Source organism: Aspergillus clavatus, genomic scaffold (genome assembly GCF_000002715.2).
Source record: "Aspergillus clavatus NRRL 1 1099423829806 genomic scaffold, whole genome shotgun sequence".
Taxonomy (NCBI): Eukaryota; Fungi; Ascomycota; class Eurotiomycetes; order Eurotiales; family Aspergillaceae; genus Aspergillus; species Aspergillus clavatus.
In genome coordinates, this window is record NW_001517093.1 from 2,441,166 (window position 1) to 2,459,242 (window position 18,077).

The 18,077-nt window shown below is 52.3% G+C and overlaps 5 protein-coding genes across 5 annotated transcripts, besides 1 other annotated feature; 3 read left to right on the top strand and 2 right to left on the bottom strand.

Annotated features, from left to right (window-relative positions):
* Nucleotides 1-327: 327 nt before the first annotated feature.
* On the bottom strand, nucleotides 328-1,876 carry ACLA_087660 (uncharacterized protein; the record flags this gene model as incomplete). Its single annotated transcript, XM_001268485.1, has 6 exons — nucleotides 328-739; nucleotides 882-950; nucleotides 1,031-1,148; nucleotides 1,209-1,352; nucleotides 1,417-1,648; nucleotides 1,709-1,876. 6 exons carry the CDS (start codon nucleotides 1,874-1,876, stop codon nucleotides 328-330), a joined length of 1,143 nt encoding a protein of 380 aa, XP_001268486.1.
* Nucleotides 973-1,002: a microsatellite.
* Nucleotides 1,877-3,678: 1,802 nt separating the features above from the next.
* Nucleotides 3,679-5,169, top strand: ACLA_087670 (uncharacterized protein; the record flags this gene model as incomplete). Its single annotated transcript, XM_001268486.1, has 2 exons — nucleotides 3,679-3,867; nucleotides 3,931-5,169. 2 exons carry the CDS (start codon nucleotides 3,679-3,681, stop codon nucleotides 5,167-5,169), a joined length of 1,428 nt encoding a protein of 475 aa, XP_001268487.1.
* A 394-nt stretch (nucleotides 5,170-5,563) lies between these two features.
* On the top strand, nucleotides 5,564-7,169 carry ACLA_087680 (putative xylosidase/arabinosidase; the record flags this gene model as incomplete). The annotated part of the gene is made up of 2 exons (XM_001268487.1): nucleotides 5,564-5,720; nucleotides 5,785-7,169. 2 exons carry the CDS (start codon nucleotides 5,564-5,566, stop codon nucleotides 7,167-7,169), a joined length of 1,542 nt encoding a protein of 513 aa, XP_001268488.1.
* A 739-nt stretch (nucleotides 7,170-7,908) lies between these two features.
* Nucleotides 7,909-9,619, top strand: ACLA_087690 (putative hexose transporter; the record flags this gene model as incomplete). The annotated part of the gene is made up of 3 exons (XM_001268488.1): nucleotides 7,909-8,511; nucleotides 8,568-9,196; nucleotides 9,253-9,619. 3 exons carry the CDS (start codon nucleotides 7,909-7,911, stop codon nucleotides 9,617-9,619), a joined length of 1,599 nt encoding a protein of 532 aa, XP_001268489.1.
* Nucleotides 9,620-9,726: 107 nt separating this feature from the next.
* Nucleotides 9,727-17,604, bottom strand: ACLA_087700 (putative polyketide synthase; the record flags this gene model as incomplete). The annotated part of the gene is made up of 11 exons (XM_001268489.1): nucleotides 9,727-10,896; nucleotides 10,948-12,676; nucleotides 12,725-14,055; nucleotides 14,111-15,125; nucleotides 15,189-15,348; nucleotides 15,411-15,998; nucleotides 16,050-16,255; nucleotides 16,308-16,392; nucleotides 16,442-16,790; nucleotides 16,850-17,263; nucleotides 17,317-17,604. The coding sequence occupies 11 exons, from the start codon at nucleotides 17,602-17,604 to the stop codon at nucleotides 9,727-9,729; spliced, it is 7,335 nt and encodes a 2,444-aa protein (XP_001268490.1).
* Between the last annotated feature and the right edge of the window lie 473 nt (nucleotides 17,605-18,077).

An 18,077-nucleotide genomic window follows, 5' to 3' on the forward strand; every position in this document is an offset into this window, starting at 1 on the left:
GTTTCGGCTGATCCAAACTCGTTGGCATGTGATTATCGCTGCTACTGTCCCATCCACTAGTAGTCTAGCCCCTTTGAGCACTGACACCTGAGTCGTCCGTTGGCTGTCAACAGTAATCCTGACTAAGCTGCGATGCCAAATGTGTAAATACACACCCTCTTGAGAGTTCAGGCTCTTTTAGACACACGATGCGGGCAGATACCCCGTCACTGCGGATAGGGCTCTATGATCTGATCAAAGAAATCGGCGATTGGGCACAGCCAAGGTGCACGTTAGGGTATCTATGTACAGTAAATGATCAAACGGACCGCCAACCTGTGGGACCAGCTATCGGACAATAACCTCGGTAGTCTTCCAAATGCCACCACGACCTCGAGCAGCGGGGGGCCATTCCGTGAGAATGGCCTGCTCATCTTCGGCGGAATGTCCCTCGTGCCGGTCGCCACCCCTACTGGACGTGCCGGCCGTTTTGGGATGTGTGACGGTGGTCAACTCGATCGGGTCGGATTTTTTGCTCGAGTCATTGCTCTCCAGCTCCTGAAGCGCGTATTGATCTCCTCGATGTTGCGACCACATCGGACTCCTCCCTCCGTTCGTCGATTGGATTCCCGAGTTCTGGCCACGGGGGCGACTGTCGTACTGGTCGCGGGATCGCGAGTCGGAAAGGTGCAGCAAGCGATTGAACAGTGGCTTCAGGGAGGGAATGGAGGCGGCGAGGATGGCCGTATTGAACTGAGCTCTATCGCACACGGATGTCAGTCAGATGGGGAAAAAAAAGTTGAGGATGGGAGTAGACGCACAGTCCCCAGAAGGAAATGGAATCATTGCTGGTAGCAATGTTAGCTTCTATGACCACGACAGCAAGGGATGGGTCGGCCTACAAATAACGATCGGGATTCTTCGCATATGCCAGTTGCCAGATCGTCTTGAGGATACCCATGCCGACCGCTCTATTCTTTGGTTAGTCTCGAAATATATATACATATATATATATGTATGTATTCTGCCAGGTCAGAAGGGTGAAACGGACATATAACCGAGACTCAGGATGCCAGTCAGATATATCCGCACCCTGCGCTTCATCTTCAACCTCCACACGATTGGAATAGGCAACGTGGCGAACAAAACATCAGTGAAGATATTGAAGGCTATGTCCAAACCCCAGTCAGTGACGAGGCGATGGGAGGGAGTTGGAAGAGGGCGCATACCCGTGTTGATGAGGCCGAAGATCACGAAGAGATGAAGGGAATAACACTGGGCCCCTTTGATCCGCGTATCCCAATGTGCCTTCATGGGCCGGCAGTGCAGGAAAAAGGTCATGGCGGCCAGGAAGCTGTAAGCCGAGACAAACACTGTCGCAGTACACAATCAATCAGTACGATAATCACCTCTGTCCCTCCCAACAGACAAGCCTACCAATGCTCGCCCACAAACTCCAGGTATACCAGCGGGTCAGACTGAACCGCATCAGACTCAGAGCCAGAGACACCTTGACCAGCGCGATACCGGCAGCAGAGCAGAAGATGATCTGCCAGAATTTGCCTTGAACAAGTCTGATGCGGTTCTCTTGGCTGATCACCGCAGCATGACGACCGAGGCCGTAGTGGCCCTGGTCGATGATTAGGGCCCACCCGACGATGGCACATACCTTTGGGTCTCTGGGTCAATTCCAGTCGCACGGGGAGAAAGAAGGACGAGATCAACTTACTGCGCCGGCCGCCATTGTCCAGTCATCGCTTCCGGGGGTTTTGGTGATCTTGATGCGAACATAGAGCCGTAAGGCGACGACCGTGACCGCAGTGACTGTCAGGGCTGTCTGGACACCCAGAATGATGCCTAGGTGCGACTCCTTCGCGTAGGCAGGGTCCACGTCCATGATTGTATTCGGGAAGAATCACGTTGGGGACTCAAGGGTACTTACATGCTGAGGTCAGGGTCACATCCCGTCACTTTGGCAATGACAAAAAGAAAAGGAGCAGATGAACCAGGATCAAAGATGACATGGGTTTTTGGCTAGGTCGACAACACTAACAGCGTGGGAAACTGGTGAAATATTTCCTGATCTAATCCAAATTAGTGTCAGCAATGGAGTATCGTGCAGGGATGACATGAACCCTGCAGCTGGAGGGCATTCAGTAACAGAAGATAAGATCTATCTTTTAGTCTACCGGCATACTGTGTAATGGTTGATGACACTACGTACAGAGTATATCAAGCGGCCCATCGGACTTGGAAGGCGATTCTTGATCTGCGAGCACTTCAATTGGGTTTGTCGATACGGCCACGATTTCAGATCTTTTTACTTTTTTACTCATTCTCACTCCATATTATCAATGTCAGCGAGCAAATACACAATACGATCTCTCCTTCCGTATGTACGATCCCGTGCCCTGCCCAGGACTCCTGGCTGATGTAGTGGAGGCACTACGCACTAGTCTAATGGTTAGTGAAGCCGAGAAATCCTTGCTAATTGCGTCTTACCTGTGCGCGCTATCTATCAAGAATCCAGAAATCACAGATACATCGCGACCAGTGCGGTAGCCTAGACTAGCTGGAATCTACCAGATTGACTAGACTGACTAGTGAGGAGTTAGGGACTACGAGATGGGGAGGAATGAAATGAGAACAAGCCCATTGTGTCTTCCATAGTTATCCCCCGTCTCGGTGGCATCTCAAGTCACAGGATGAAGCTAACAGGCACTAGACCTGCCGGCTGCAGTAGTTAACCAGAACGTGTCTGAGAGAGATTACATCCACGCATTTTCGTCCAGTCTCAAGCCGTGATCCGACAGGGATTCTGTCTCACTGTGTCCCTTGGCTAGTCCTGGACGGTCCGACTAATCAACCAAGCGAGATGAGACTTGATGGACACAATTGTGTCTTAGACACCGATGGAGTTGGAATTTCAGATGAGTGGCATCGACGGACGATGTCCCTAGATTTTCCCATCTTGTCCCCTTTCCCAGCATGGACCAAGTGTTGTTACACAAATCTCTCCACAAAAGGAAGACAGACGTCTACTCGGTCCGATCCTTGATGGAGCCTCGATGATCCGGAACTGCAACGGATTGACAGCTGGTAGAAGCTCGCATGAGATGACTATGACGCCGAAAAAAAAGCCCATCCCGGTTGTCCCCACCAGGACTCCCATGTATCTGGCTTTCTCATCGATATGCTAAAGACTCAGCTGGGAAATGCCAGAGGCCCAGAGCTCGATTCTCCTAAGGACTAGCTACGGGGTCTGTTCTTTTACGAGTTGACGATTTAGTGTTTTCCTCTCCTTTTCTCCTTAATGTACATTAGCGTCATCTAGATCAGGATTCTCTCCAAAGACACTCCAATATCATTCGTCTTCCATTCGTCCAGTCCTGGCCTGTTCGACTCGGCAAGAGATATAAGTGCGACGCTGACCCACATGGCGATCGCTTGCGACATGTAGCATGATTATCGATCAGTATCTGACTACTACTACGGAGTACCTGAGATCAAATGGAGTTCTTTAGGCCTGATGGATCGGGTGACATTGTGGTTCGAACTGCCGGTTGGCAAGCAATTGAGTTTGGTCAGCCAATGCTCCTTTTCCCCTGATATTCGTATAGTATATAGAGCTGCAGACACGGACTTGCTTTCCTTCGCTCTTTTGTTAGATGGTAGCTTCACCTTCCAATCCATTCCAAGATGTTTGCACAAGTGACCCCCCTTCTCGGCCTAGTAGCTGCGGCATCTCTGGCCGTAGCAGGTCCCATCAATATCCTTTTCAAAGACGTTGTGATTGTGGGTGGTGGTGCTTCTGGTGCATACGCTGCTGTCCGGCTGCGCGATGATTTTCACAAGAGTATTGCCCTAATTGAGCAACAGAGCATGCTAGTACGCTACCCATCATATATATATTTCAGCTTTTCTATGCTCGATTTACTGACCGCTACCTAGGGAGGGATGGTGAATACCTATGTTGATCCCAAGACTGGCATCCCCTATGACTATGGCGTCAAGAGCTTCATCGATACCGGTAATGCCACGGGGTTCTTTGAGCGCTTTAACATCCCTATGGGAAAGCTCTCGAGTAAAAGGCTCACGACCGAGTACATCAATTTCCAAAATGGCAATGTGGTCGACTTTACGCCGCCCCCATTTGCTGATCAACTCACGGCCTTGGCCAAGTTCCTCGAGGTCGTGGAGCCATGGGAGCATCTCATGCAGCCTGGGTACTACAACTTCCCCCCGCCAGGAGCTATTCCCGAAGATCTCCTGATCCCCTTTGGTGACTTTGCTACCAAGCATGGTATCGAGAAAGCCGTACCTCTCATCTATCAGACCACCGGCTTCGGACTCGGAAACATGAGTAAAGAAACGACCCTGTTTGTGCTGCAAGCGTTCGGGGCCTCCATGGCTCGCTCAATGCTGGGTAAACAGGCATCCTTTGTCCCTGCTTCGGGCCGCAATCAGGATTTGTATGATGCGATCGGCAAACATCTCGGAAAGGATGTCCTGTACTCGAGCACGGTGATCGACAGCAAACGTACCAAGTTCGGGGTCTTCCTCACCGTCCAGAACAGCCAGACGGGCCAGATCACTCTCATCACGGCGCGCCGACTCCTTCTGGCCATTGAACCAACCGCGGCCAACATGGCCCCCTTTGATCTGAACCGGAACGAGCGTACTGTCCTGTCCAAATTCACCTACACCAACGAATACGCCGGCATAGTCAACAACGCGGCCTTTGCCGCCAACCACTCCTACTACAATCTCCCTGAATCGGCCGCCCCGAGCAACTATTTGGCCTTGCCCGACGCCTCTTTTACGTGTCGCATTGACTACCTTGGTGGAGATCATCTGTTCCGACTCACCATTGTCGGTGACAACGAGCTTGACAGCGCCGGCGCCAAGCGGTTGGTCCAGAAGAACTTCGACACACTGCTCCAGGCCGGACGCTTGTTGGAGTCCGAATCGGGACAGCAGCTGAACTTTGTGGATTTTGCTACTCACGGCCCCATGCACGCCCGAGTATCCGTTGCCGAGCTTCAGGACGGTTTCTACCAGAAGTTGTACGCTCTGCAAGGCGGGCGCTCGACCTGGTGGACCGGTGGCGCCTTTTCGGTAAATTTCCAGACCACCTTGTGGGAGTACGACGAGCTTCTGTTCCCGGAGATCCTCAAGGGACTTTTTTAAACTGCCATTGACACCTCTGAAATGCTGTGGGGAGAGTATCTTGGACCCATTCTTGTACATGATTGATTATACATACTGCGTTGGAGATAGGCAGATAGAGTGGGAGGACATGTATTCTGGCAGGGAAATAGTAATTTTATGGTTTCATTAGTGATCTCTCCTGGTCTATGACATAATATTCTTACCTCCAGGGTAAAAATAGACCGAAATAGCCTGCAACGATCCTCCGGCAGATTCGATGTCTTATGTTGTCGAACTGAGGGACTTTATCCGGACCCCTCGGGGGATGTGTGTGCCGCCGGAGACGGATAGATATATATCTTCGTGGACATTGGCAACCCTGTAGAAGTCAATTCAGCAATCGGAGTCAATATAGTTCCTGTTTCAAGTTATCATGCCTGCTTCGATCAATCCTATTATTCCTGGCTTCGCCCCAGACCCGTCTATTGTCAAAGTAGACGATTGGTTCTTTCTGGTCAACTCCAGCTTCCACCTTTTCCCTGGACTGCCTATCTTCGCGTCGCAGGATCTGTTGTCTTGGAAACAGATCGGTTAGTATTCCTTCTCTACCTCTTCTAGACATCTACTCGTGGCCGGAGACTGAGTTAGTTGAAGGAAATGCCATCAATCGTCCAACCCAATTGAGCCTGAAAGTGTCCGATACACAGCTACACCCGCAGAAAGATACAGGCGACGTGCTGGTCGCAACAGGCGGATTATATGCACCTACAATCCGTCACCATAACGGAACCTTCTACATTGTATGCACCAACGTGATCCGGACCCCCCAGGGAGACAACGGCGTCAACTTTATCATCTCCACCCGCGATATCTGGTCCGATGAGTGGAGCGACCCCGTCTATTTTGAGTTCAAAGGCATCGACCCGAGCATCCTGTTCGACGACGATGGACGAACCTACATCCATGGCTCGGCGGCTCCCGGACCGTACACGACCATCAATCTCTTCGAGGTCGATCTCCAGACAGGCGCCAAGCTCTCGGACGAGAGGACGATTTGGCGTGGCACTGGTGGCATCTACCCCGAGGGACCGCATCTGTACAAGCGGAACGGGTGGTACTACGTCCTCATCGCCGAAGGTGGGACCCATGGAGGGCATATTGTGACCATGGCACGATCCAGGGACATCTGGGGCCCGTACGAAGAATGTCCGCAGAATCCGATCCTCACCGCGCGCGACACCGACGAGTACATCCAGTACACGGGACACGCAGACCTCTTTCGGGATGGGGAGGGACAATGGTGGTGTGTATGCCTGGGTGTGCGCAGGGATCAACGGGGGCGTTTCATCATGGGCCGGGAGACATTCCTGACGCGTGGCAACTGGGACGGCGACTGGCCAGTCCTCGACCAAGTCAAATCGACTCCAAATGGCATGTCCGATGCAGAGAGCTCAAAGCTCGCCGTCATGCCCGGGTTGGACTATGTTCGCATTCGAGATGTGGTGCAGGAAAACTACCACATAGATGACGCTGCTGGATCCATCACAATGAAAGCCTCGCCAGTCGACCTTTCCGACCCTCAGCTCAGTCCCAGCTTTGTCGGCAAACGACAACGTCTTTTGGATGGTTCGAGTAGTGTGACTGTGCAGGGTATTGATACCAAGTGGACCCCTGCCCGGGCCCAAGCTGGATTGGTTTGCTACAAGGATGAGCATCGGTACCTGCGAATCTTCTTTGATGCGGATACCCTGGCTATTGTCGTGGAACTGGTCAATAAAGCAAAGGAGGTTGTCCAACGCGAACAACATGAACTTGGTAGCCTTCCTGAACGGGTATCCTTCCGAATGGAGTACACCGAGCAAGAGTACCGGTTACTTTATTCTCTCGAGAAGGGCAATATGGCGATTTGGAAGTGTGTATCTGTCGTTGACACGCTGGAACTGACGGGTCCTGACTTTACTGGGCCGGTCATTGGGGTATACGCGGTGGCCCAGACAGACGATATGCCTGCCGAGTTTCGAGATTTGAACATCGAATAGTATAGCTAGCTAGTTTGAGAATCAGATCTCCGTATGCTTTCTACCTCTAAAATTAGACTTTTTCTTTGGCTAATGCCGTGGATGTCTTTCTGTACACTGTTGAGACTCTTTCGAAAGCTCTGGATAATAGGCACATTCCCGGCTCATACCAGTGGAGGATATGAATTCAGGCTGTGGTAAAACGCCTCCATTGGCTATGTTGCTTGTCATTCGACTCTGGACTGGTGCACTAGCGATATTGGCTTTCTTAGGGAATCTGCGAGCTTTGGGCATCGGCTGTGAGGGAGGGGTTCACCTGCCGTGTCTCAGTCGTTCAGTCTCGAGGCAGGAAATTCCCGGTGGAGCGCCTTGGATGTCTTGTCCAGTGGCTGAGATGACTTTAGCTAAGAGGATTAGTCTTGCGCCTCGTGTCGTCGTTTGATATCTGGGGAGCCGGGGTCTGTGCCAAGGAAGCCTAGCCGGTCCTCGTCTAATTAACTAGAGGCGCTATCTTGTGATTTGGACATCCCCAGTCCGGGGAAGACAAGATCGATTGCGGGGTCGCTTCCGGCTGAATTGAAGAGTATAGCCGGGCAACGTGATAGCCATTTGCTCTGGACGAGGACGATGAGGTACCTGGTGTGAAAGGTATACAAGAGGCACTTATTCCTGCTCTCAATGGTCTCGTCACGATCCCCAGTGCATTCTCTCTTATCCTTCCTCCTGACTGTCTCTCTTCTGCAACGAGCCTACATTCACCATGGGCTTTCGATTTCGGCCTCCTAAGCAGGACCAGCGGGTGCTTCCGGTGAAGCCACCCAAGGGACACTTCTTCTTTGCTGGTCGCGAGTTCCAGCGTGTACCCTGGTGGAAGCGGAGCAACATGCGTACGCTGTACATCTACATCGTTATTCTGATCCTTACCAATACGGCCAACGGATTCGACGGTTCCATGATGAATGGTCTTCAGACCCTATCGTACTGGCAAGAATACTTTGACCACCCTCGTGGTTCCATCCTCGGTCTGTTCAACGCGTCGATGAGTCTCGGCTCGCTCATCGGTCTTTTCATCGTGCCCTATCTGATTGACTGGGCTGGCCGTAAGGTGGGCTTGTTCATCGGTTGCATCATCATGTTGTTGGCAGTCGGTCTTCAGTCCGGTGCTCGGAACTTTGGCATGTTCGTTGCTGCGCGACTGATCCTGGGATTCGGTGACTGCATCGTGCTAGGAAGTGCCCCCTTGCTCATTGCCGAGATCGCCCATCCACAAGATCGCGCTGTCTTGGTGACCCTCAGCGGAGCCTCGTATCACTCTGGAGCATTCATTGCTAGCTGGGTGACGCTAGGCACCTTGGAGATTGCGGTACGTGTCTATCATGACTGCACGGAGAGTCGACGTACTGACTGTTCATTCCGTAGAGCGATTGGTCCTGGAGATTGCCCAGCTTACTACAAGGAATCTGCACGGTAGTCATTGTGGCTGGAATCTGGTGGATGCCCGAGAGTCCCCGTTGGCTCATGAACAAGGGACGACACGAAGAGGCCCTGGAGGTCCTGGTGAAGTATCACGCCGAGGGTGATCACAACGACGAGTTTGTGCAACTCGAATACTCCGAGATCAAAGCCGCCATCGCTCTCGATAAGGAAATCGGCCAAACCGGCTGGGCAGACTTCCTCCGGTCCAAGGGTAACCGGAAGAGAATTGGGCTGATCACTGCCCTGGGACTCTTCAGTCAGTGGAGTGGAAACGGATTGATCTCCTACTATCTCAAGTATGTCATGGACAGCGTCGGAATCACTGACCCGCAGACCCAGCTGGGCATCAACGCTGGCATGAAGACAGAGGGTCTGGTCATGAATCTTACGTTCGCCTTTCTCATTGACATTCTGGGACGTCGGCCCGTTTATCTGGTATCGACTGTGGGCACCTTTATCGTCTTCAATGTCTGGACGATCGTGTCTGCGCGGTATGAGATCGCTCCCAACAAGGGTTTGGGATACGCCTTTGTTTTCTTCACCTTCTTGTATAGTGTGTTTTACGACATCAAGTAAGTGTGCTGCCATTCGAAATTCCACAGACGGTCTCACTGACAATGTCGATTAGATCTGGGTTAATGGCCAACTACACCACCGAGATCCTGCCATATGGACTCCGTGCCAAAGGCTTCACCTGGTTGAACTTCTGCGTGACCGCGGCCCTGTTCTTCAACCAGTACATCAATGCCATTGCCCTAGATGCGCTGGCCTGGAAGTACTACATTGTGTATTGTGTCTTTTTGGGATTCGAAGTGTTCGTCATCTATACCTTCCTCATTGAAACACGGTACACCCCCATGGAGGAAATCGCCAAATACTTCGATGGAGAGGACAGCGTCGATGTGGCCGAGGTCGCTACTGCTGACTTGAAGGAGCAAGGGATCCAGTCCACAGTGGACAAGGGGACGACTATTCATGTGGAAGCAAAGGAGTAGATGTAGTGGTGAGAAAGACTAGCAGATATATCTTTGGAGGTGCTCTATCGATCGAAATAGCAATACCACGTTCTATCAACCAGAAGAACCATCATGGAAATGAGAAACTACTTCGACTGACGCAGCGTACTTCTCTCAGCCACCAAGAGACCCGTCGATGCAAAGGTCGCTGCCCCCAAGATATCAAAGATCGCGACATCCGCCCCAAAATCCCGTGAGAGCCAACTGCGAATCTCCACGGCCACCAAAGAGTCCATTCCATAATTATGCATAGGTCGATCGGCTTCCATATCCCCCTCCGAATGCCCAAGCGTCTTGGATAGTTTCTTGATGAGCGCCGTAGCCACAATCTCTCCGGCTTCTGGGGTTGATGCCGCGGCAAGGAATTGGCCGGTATAGGAAGCCTCACCTTTGGCGCGCGTGGTAGCATCAGCACCAGCACTCATGTTAGGGATTTGATAGAGAAGGCGGAACAGTGGTTGGTGCATCCAGTAAGGCTCCTCCTTCCCAGCGGCTTGTATCGTGGCCGGGTTGTTCAGGCCAAACACCGGCTGGCAAGTCAAGGCAGTTAGGGGTTCCAGGGATGGAGCACAAAAGTGATCCAACAGGGTACAGAGATACTCCGGATCCATCTTGACGTAGAATCCCACCCCTTTCCATCGCTCGACCAAGGCTTCATGATCGGCAACATATCCTGCATTTTCAAACAGACCCAAGTTTAGAGCAACGGCCTTCTGACCTCGTGCGACCCGGTACCGGGTGATGGCATCTAGGTATGTGTTTCCAGCGGCGTAGTTAGCAAGGCCACCAAATCCCCCGATACCCGAGATAGAGGACATCATAACGAAGAAATCCAGGTTTCCGGGAAGGGCACAGTGCAGATTCCAAGTACCAATGACCTTGGGATTCAGCCCGTCGGTCCACTCGAAATGCGACATCTGCGAGAACATGTTGTCATGGACCACCATGGTGCCTTGGATACAGCCCTTAATTGGTGGCATTGTCTCACAACAGCTGTCCAGGACCGCTGTGAGCTTGTCGAGATCCGTAATGTCGCAGGCAGGTGTGGCCACTCGAATGTTGGCGTTCTCCAATTCTCGCACCAGTTCGATCGAAGCCTCGTCTCGCGCGCCTCGCCGGGACAGCAGAATGAGGTTTCGGGCTCCACGACTGGCCATCCACCGAGTCATGTTTCGACCCAGGCCGCCGAGACCACCGGCAATGACATAGGTTGCATCGGCTGCGAATTGACAAGTTGGTTTGGTCTCGAGGACGGTCTAGAGTGGTCAGTGACATCATGAAAATCGAGTAAAGACTTGGTAACTCACCAAAACCTGGTCATCAGCATTCATCTCCACCACAGTCTTTCCTGTATTCTTTCCACTCTGCATGTACCGGAAGGCCTCCTCAACAGCTGAAGCAGGGTGGACATGTAGCGGCCCGGCAGCGTGCATCAAACCTTGACCTACTAGATCTATTACCGTCTGTAGGGCCCTTTGCAGCAGATGGGGCCGTTCGACCATGATGGCGGCCAGATCGACCGCACTGAAGGATACGTTGCGAGCAAACCGGAACATAGGAAGGGTGTTGTGGGCCAGGATGTCCTTGATACCAATCTCAATGAAGCGTCCGTACGGGGCGACACATTCCCACGAGGCGACCAGCGCCTCTCCGGATAGTGAGTTGAGTACAACATCCACACCCTTGTTGTCAGTCAGACGTTTGATTCCATCGGCAAAGGAGAGGTCACGGCTGTAGAGGATGTGATCAGGGTTCAAGCCGTAGAGCTCGACCAACAACTGCTTCTTCTCCTCAGAACTAACTGTGGTGAAGACCTCAGCACCCAGATGTTGAGCGATTTGAATCGCAGCTTGACCTGTTCCTCCGGCGCCGGAATGAATGAGAATGGTTTCACCCTGCTGCAATCGCGCAACTTCGTACAGTGCGTGGTAGGCTGTGGCAAAATTGGTTGGAATGGCCGCTGCCTCCGTGAATGACAATATATCGGGGACCTTGACTACACAGTCCTGTGGTGAGCGCACATACGTTCGAAAACTGCCCGTTTTACAGACCACGACACGGTCCCCAGCCTGAAACAGAGAGCCATTTGCCGCGCGGCGCACAATACCAGCACATTCCAATCCAATCGTGGTTTGGTCTACCCGCCCCAGGGCAACCAGGCAGTCCTTGAAATTGATACCAACAGCCTTGACCTCAACCTCCACTTCATTCGGAGCAAGGGGAAGAAGGTGATCATTGTCCTCAATAAATCGAAGGCTGTCAAGAAGCCCCGGAGAGGCCACGTGCAGTTTCACTGGGGGTGCCTGGGCCAGTGACTGGACCTTGATCTGTTGCGGAGCTTCCTTGACGGTGATCCTGCGCCTCAGTGCAGGGGCTTCGACCAGTCGAGTCACTTGGAGCATTCCATCTTGCTCAAGATATTCCGGCTCATACGTGTCAACCGGATTTCGAGTGGTGTTTTGGAGTACTCGAACAATCCTTGCTGCCTGCAAAGAAGGATCCGGGCTTTCGAGAGCAAGAGTGACAAACTTGAGAGGATAATTCTCACTGCGAAGCACGCGGGAGAGACCGTGAATCAGTCCAGATTCTGGCGCTTGCTCGACCGAACGTGAAACCCATACAATTTCCTTGGCATATTTGGTGATCTTCTGTAGTGCGGTGTACATTTCCTCCGCAATAGTGGTCAGCAATGGTTTCTCTACCTCCAGCAAGAATAGATAGATATTCGCATCCGTCTGATCGAGTGAGGCCGCTTGAGAGAGAGATACGACCTCGTGGTCCTGGTTTGGCAGCAATCCAAGGATGCCGGCGGTTAGACCTCGCTGCACAGGAGAGTCATCGGTAATGATGACAACTTTGCGATGAGGGCCGGAGATGGATGGCTTAGTTGTAAGTGCAGCGGAGATTATACACTCAGAGCTGCTAGTGAGAGACAGATTCATGTCGACTCCACTGAATCCGTGTGTCTCCAGGACTCTTTGCCAGTCCTCCAGAGACATAGATTGGCTATTTCCATGTAGTACCAGTCTGCCTTCACTAGTTCGAGTTAGTTTGACGTGTCTCAAAATATGTCAAGCTGCTTACGGTTTGACAAGTTTTCGGATTTCTTCAAGAGCTAGCTTCGAATCGCAAGCAATTGCCATGGATGCAATGATAAGATCGTAGCCCTGCGGCTCGAAGCCCTGAGCGAGCCAGTTGTTCTGTAGATCTGAGACTTTGAACGCCATGCGCTCCTCCTGGGCTTTGAATCTGTTCTCTAGCGAGTCAAATTCCGCATCTGTGGTGTCAGCAAAATCATACTGCGCGTATCTAGGAATACCAGGCCCATCCTCGTCGCAGGGGGCAAAGACTCCCATAGCAACCGCGGTCATGTCACCGGTTCCTCCACCAATCTCCAGGACCTTCAGCGCGGGATTCTTGTACGCAAGCAGATCGAAGTAGCCCTCGAGGCTGCTCTGTTGAGAGCTTTGCGACTTTTGCGTAAGATAGCTCTGAATCTCCTGGGCAGTATGCGCATCCACGTCGGGCCGAGAGTCGATATAGTAGTAGGTCTGGGGCTGCTTCTGGCCTATCCGGGCATTTTCATCTTGACTGGCCACTGCAGTCGCTTCGAACCCTTCCACAAGGATGCGACGACGATCATCAGCGCCCAGAACGAACAGCGAAGAGCGCAATCCTCGCCGGCCTTCCCAGTGAGAACGCGCGTGAACTTTCGCAGCGGCATCGACCTCAGCGCCGCTCAGCCCACTGTTGGAAATCCAAAGTTTGGTGATGCGAGTAGGAACCATGCTTGGAATTGGCGTGTTCCCGCCATCCATCATGGCTAGGATGCCAAGCTGGAAAATGCCATCCAGCGTGCTCGGATGGACCACATGTGGTTGTGAGGGAAATTCAATATCTTTGGAGTCCCGGAAAAGCGACACAGTCGAAGTAGCGCCACCTTTGCCATCGTAGGCAATTTGATGCAAGGGCCGGAAAGCTGGGCCGTAATTGAGGCCGCAGCGGTCCAGAGCGTCGTAGATATGCTCTGCATCGACTGCAGTGGAGATAGCAACATCATGCTCGTAGGTCTGTTTGAGGGCAGATTCCATCTGGGTTGCTTCCAAAGCCCCATGATCGGTCTCATACTCAACCTGGATGGCACCTCTGCAATGTTCGACCCAGCCGTCGTCCTTGATGCTGAATAGCCGGAATTCGGACCACGAGGGGTCTTTGTCCGTGGCTTCTTGGGCTGACCGGAGGTAGAACATGGTCTCAATACCTTCCTGATCCGAGGGTATGGCGAGCGCTCGCTGAATCGTGATGTCTCGGATTCTGAACCCGGTTACATCCCGGGGTCTGTCTGCGGTCTGCTTGGCGGCTTCGATGGCCATGACAATCATTCCCGCTGCAGGATATAGTGTCGTTCCGTTGATCTGGTTTCAATTAGTTCTTGTTCCCAATTTGGCCTGAGGGGATGATTCTATCGACCTTATGATCCTGAACCCACGGCATCTCGCTGGCCAATATCACATTTCGCCATTTCGCTTCGCGAGGGTTCCAGTCCGGCACTGGGGCTCCTAGGAGGTCAAGTCGGGGATGCTTGCGGAACCGGTGACCTTTGCTCAATCTGCTTTCATGCCAGTGTCTCTGGGAATGATTAAACGGGTAAGGTGGGAGATCTGAGAGCGTCACTGGGCGTGAAATTTCCTTGCCAATTTGGTTCACATCGTCGAGGCGGACAGGGTAGTCGGCGCAATACAACTGGCCAACGACGCCCAGCACGGTGGAAATGGCGCTGATATTTCTGACTAGTGCAGAACTGTACGAAAGCACCTCCGACTTGCCAATGGACTTGAGGATATCCCTGGTCGGGCCTTGAAGTGCCGAGTGCGGTCCGATTTCCACAAGATGTGTGAGATTGACCGAGTTGCGATGTGCTCCTCCGATCTTCTTCGTTTTGGCTTTTCCAGATTGCGAACAGAGGAGTGACAATGCCTCAGTAAATCGTACTGGCGACACCATATTCTTCACCCAGTATTCCGCCTTGCGCAGCTCCTCCTCTGTGGCTCGCTGGCCAGTGACCGAAGACGCCATGAGCGGTGCTCGAGAGCCCCGCGGCTTGTCGCCCTTTTGCAGCTTCTGCACAGCCTGGAGGTAGTCTTGAGCTATGTCACTCATGTGGGGAGAGTGGTATGCCACAGTGACCTGCAACTTCCGCGCAAAGACCTCGTCGTTCCGGAGAAGGTGCTCCAGCGCATCAACCTGCTCGGCATCTCCACTGATTGTCACATTGGTAGGACTGTTAATGCACGCGATTACCACTCGCCGATCGCCAAACTGTGAGCGCAAACTCTCAAAATATGGTTCTATCTGACTCTCGGAAAGTCCCACGGAAATCATCGCACCGGGAGTTGATCGCGTCTTAGCCAGGTTTGCTGCGAGCTTGCCACGATAATATGCCAACTTCCATGCGGACTCTGATGATATGGCACCGATGGCGTATCTATAAAGTGAATATGATCAGTATTCATGGATTTAGTTGGACTGTTAGGAGTATATCACTCACGCCGCAGCAATTTCTCCGGAACTGTGGCCCACGACCGCTGAAGGAATGATTCCAAAGCTGTGCAGGAGGTCAACAAGTCCGACCTGCAAAGCGGTACAGAGTGGCTGGCTAAACTCGGGGTCGTTGACCCTGGACGTGGCTTTGTCCGCAAAAAGTTCCTCTAGAGTTTCATTATTGATTAGCCAGTGATTCATGAATGGGCGAACTGCATAGCAAACTCACCCCTCAGAGACCATGAGCATCCCAGTCGAATCAAGAACTCCTCTGCCTCCAGAATACTCTTCTCAAAGACAGGATAGACAAAGAGCTCCCGGCCCATCGCGTACCACTGTGCTCCCTGGCCGGTGAAAATGAAGCCCAAGCTAGGCTTCGAGTTCGAGCGGACTCCTTTGGAAAAGGACACCTCTGGCAGACTCTGGATGGAATCAGCAATAGCGAATGCCTTCCACGATAAAGAACTTCTCTTCGCCGCCAGTGTATAGGCCAAGTTTCTCAAATAATCCTCTGACTTGCCATTAGTAACTTGTAGGGCGGAGAAATGATCTCTATAGCTGGTTGCCAGCCGCTTCAGCCCATCTTCGTCCGCTGCTGACCATACGAGAAGCTTGGGAGTGCTTGGGAGAGTTGATAAAGTGGTATCGTCGCGAACCAGCGGTTGTCCTCCCACTGAAGGCTGCCTCAAAGCTTCCAGAGTCGGTGGTCGTTCCGCAGTTTGGTGGTTGCCCTGCAAATCGTGCATGCGCAGGTAGTTGTAGGCATCGTCAAGGATGGCATGGGAGTTTGTCCCCCCAAACCCAAAGGAGTTGATGCCTTGATGATCTATTAGTGATAATATGATATACAGATAGTGAGCATACATACTTGCACGACGGAGGCCAGCCGTTGGCCATGGTACGCTCTCCTCGGGGAATCTGAGGTTCAAGTATTCCGCATCAATCCTGGGGTTCAAGGACCTGAAGTTTGCATTTGCCGGAATTATGCCCTTTTCAAGCACGAGAATCGTCTTGATAAGTCCTGCCATCCCACTGGCCCCCTCGAGGTGACCGATGTTACTCTTTACCGCGCCACTGGGTGGATCTATCAATATGAGACACCATAAGTCCATGATTTAATACTCACATAAATAATGGATCGTTCGCTGAACGGTGTTGCCGAAACGCAGCTCCAATAGCCCCGGACTCAATAGGATCCCCCACCGCCGTGCCTATCCTGTTCGTGAGTCGGCGGTCTTCTACCATCCTGTGCAGACTTACCAGTGCCGTGCGCCTCCACGTAACGTGTATCTCGTAGGTCCAGCCCTGCCTTGGCGTAGGTCTCTCGGATGAGCCGCTCCTGTGCATCCTTACTCGGCTGCGTAATCCCTGGGGTCCGGCCATCCTGGTTGGATCCTGTCGAGCGTACCACTGCCCGAATCGTGTCACCGTCACGGAGAGCATCTTCCAGGGGCTTGATGATCAAAACACCAAACCCTTCTCCTCTGGTATATCCGTTACCGGAGGCATCGAAGCTCAGACAGAGACTGTCTGGGGAGAGAAAACCCATGTTGGACAGTGCAAGACTCATTTCTGGAGTGTAGACGAGATTGCAGCCAGCCACAATTCCCTGGGACATGAATGTCAGCAGTCAGACCCATGAGAGTGGTATCTGTATATCAATCATACCATCGTAGCGCTCCCGTTCCACAGGCCTTGACATGCAAGGTCAAAGGCAACCATACTGCTGGAGCAGGCAGTATCGACGCTGATACTGGGACCCGCCAAGTCAAAGAACCAGCTGACTCGGTTGGCAATCATGGAAGGGGCCGTGCCTGTAGCCGCATACTTGGACATAAAAAGGGGATCGGAGTTCATCATAATCTCATAGTCATGCGTGAAACAGCCCGTATGCACCGATGTTTTGCTTCCCTTGACCGACTCCATGGAAATACCCGCATTCTCCAGGGCTCGATAGGTGGTCTCCAACAAGATGCGATGAAGGGGATCCATACCTGCGGCTTCAGCCGGTGAAATGGAGAAGAAGGATGCATCGAATGCAGCGATATCTTCCTCCAAGAAATGGCCGCCCCGATTTGCAATCTGCACATGCATCAGCGTCATTCTGTCTGGACCCCAGGCGAAGAAGTTCATACCGTGTCCTTTCGCCGAGAGTTGGGGTGGTAGAGTGAGTCTATCTCCATACGGTCCTTGGGATACTCTGTCATTGCGCATCTCTTCTCCAAGAGCATCTTCCACAGTTCCTCTGCAGAAGTGGCATCTTGAGGGAATCTCAAGTCGAGTCCCACGATAGCCAAAGGCTTGAGCTTGTCGGTGTGGGCTGGGCCTGCCGTGTCTTGTTGGCTGTGGATATACTCCGGGCTGGAAGAGTCGCTGTAATGGTATTCCTCGTTGAGGTCACTGCTGATAATACCGGGCACCATGGTGTTAACAAGTCCGGGGGTCCTGTCTCTGCACAAAGCGCTTGTACCTTGAGCTTGAATTCGAGATTTGACCCCAACGAAACCGTCCTGAGAGTCCTAGTTATATACATTTTCCAGTCCGACAGATCACGGCTCGAGGACAATGAGAAGATACGCCCGAGAGTAAAGCATGCTTACCCACTCGGTTCAAGGCCGTTATCTGGCCCCTTTGCTCGTTCTTGATCTCATCCGCGGAAACCAGAAGATGCTCCGCTGCATTACGACAGGCTATCATACGATTGACCCTTCATCATCTTACAAATGATGCATCTAGTGCTTACTGGGCGATTAATTTGTCAGCTGTCTGGTCTTTGAATGCAAAGGCAAGAAAAGGGAGGCTATACAACGACACCACTGCCACTGATCTTGCGGACGCTAGTCGCAGGAAGCCGGGTCAGAGGCTCTTCAAGAGTATCATTCCATCGAATAGAGAC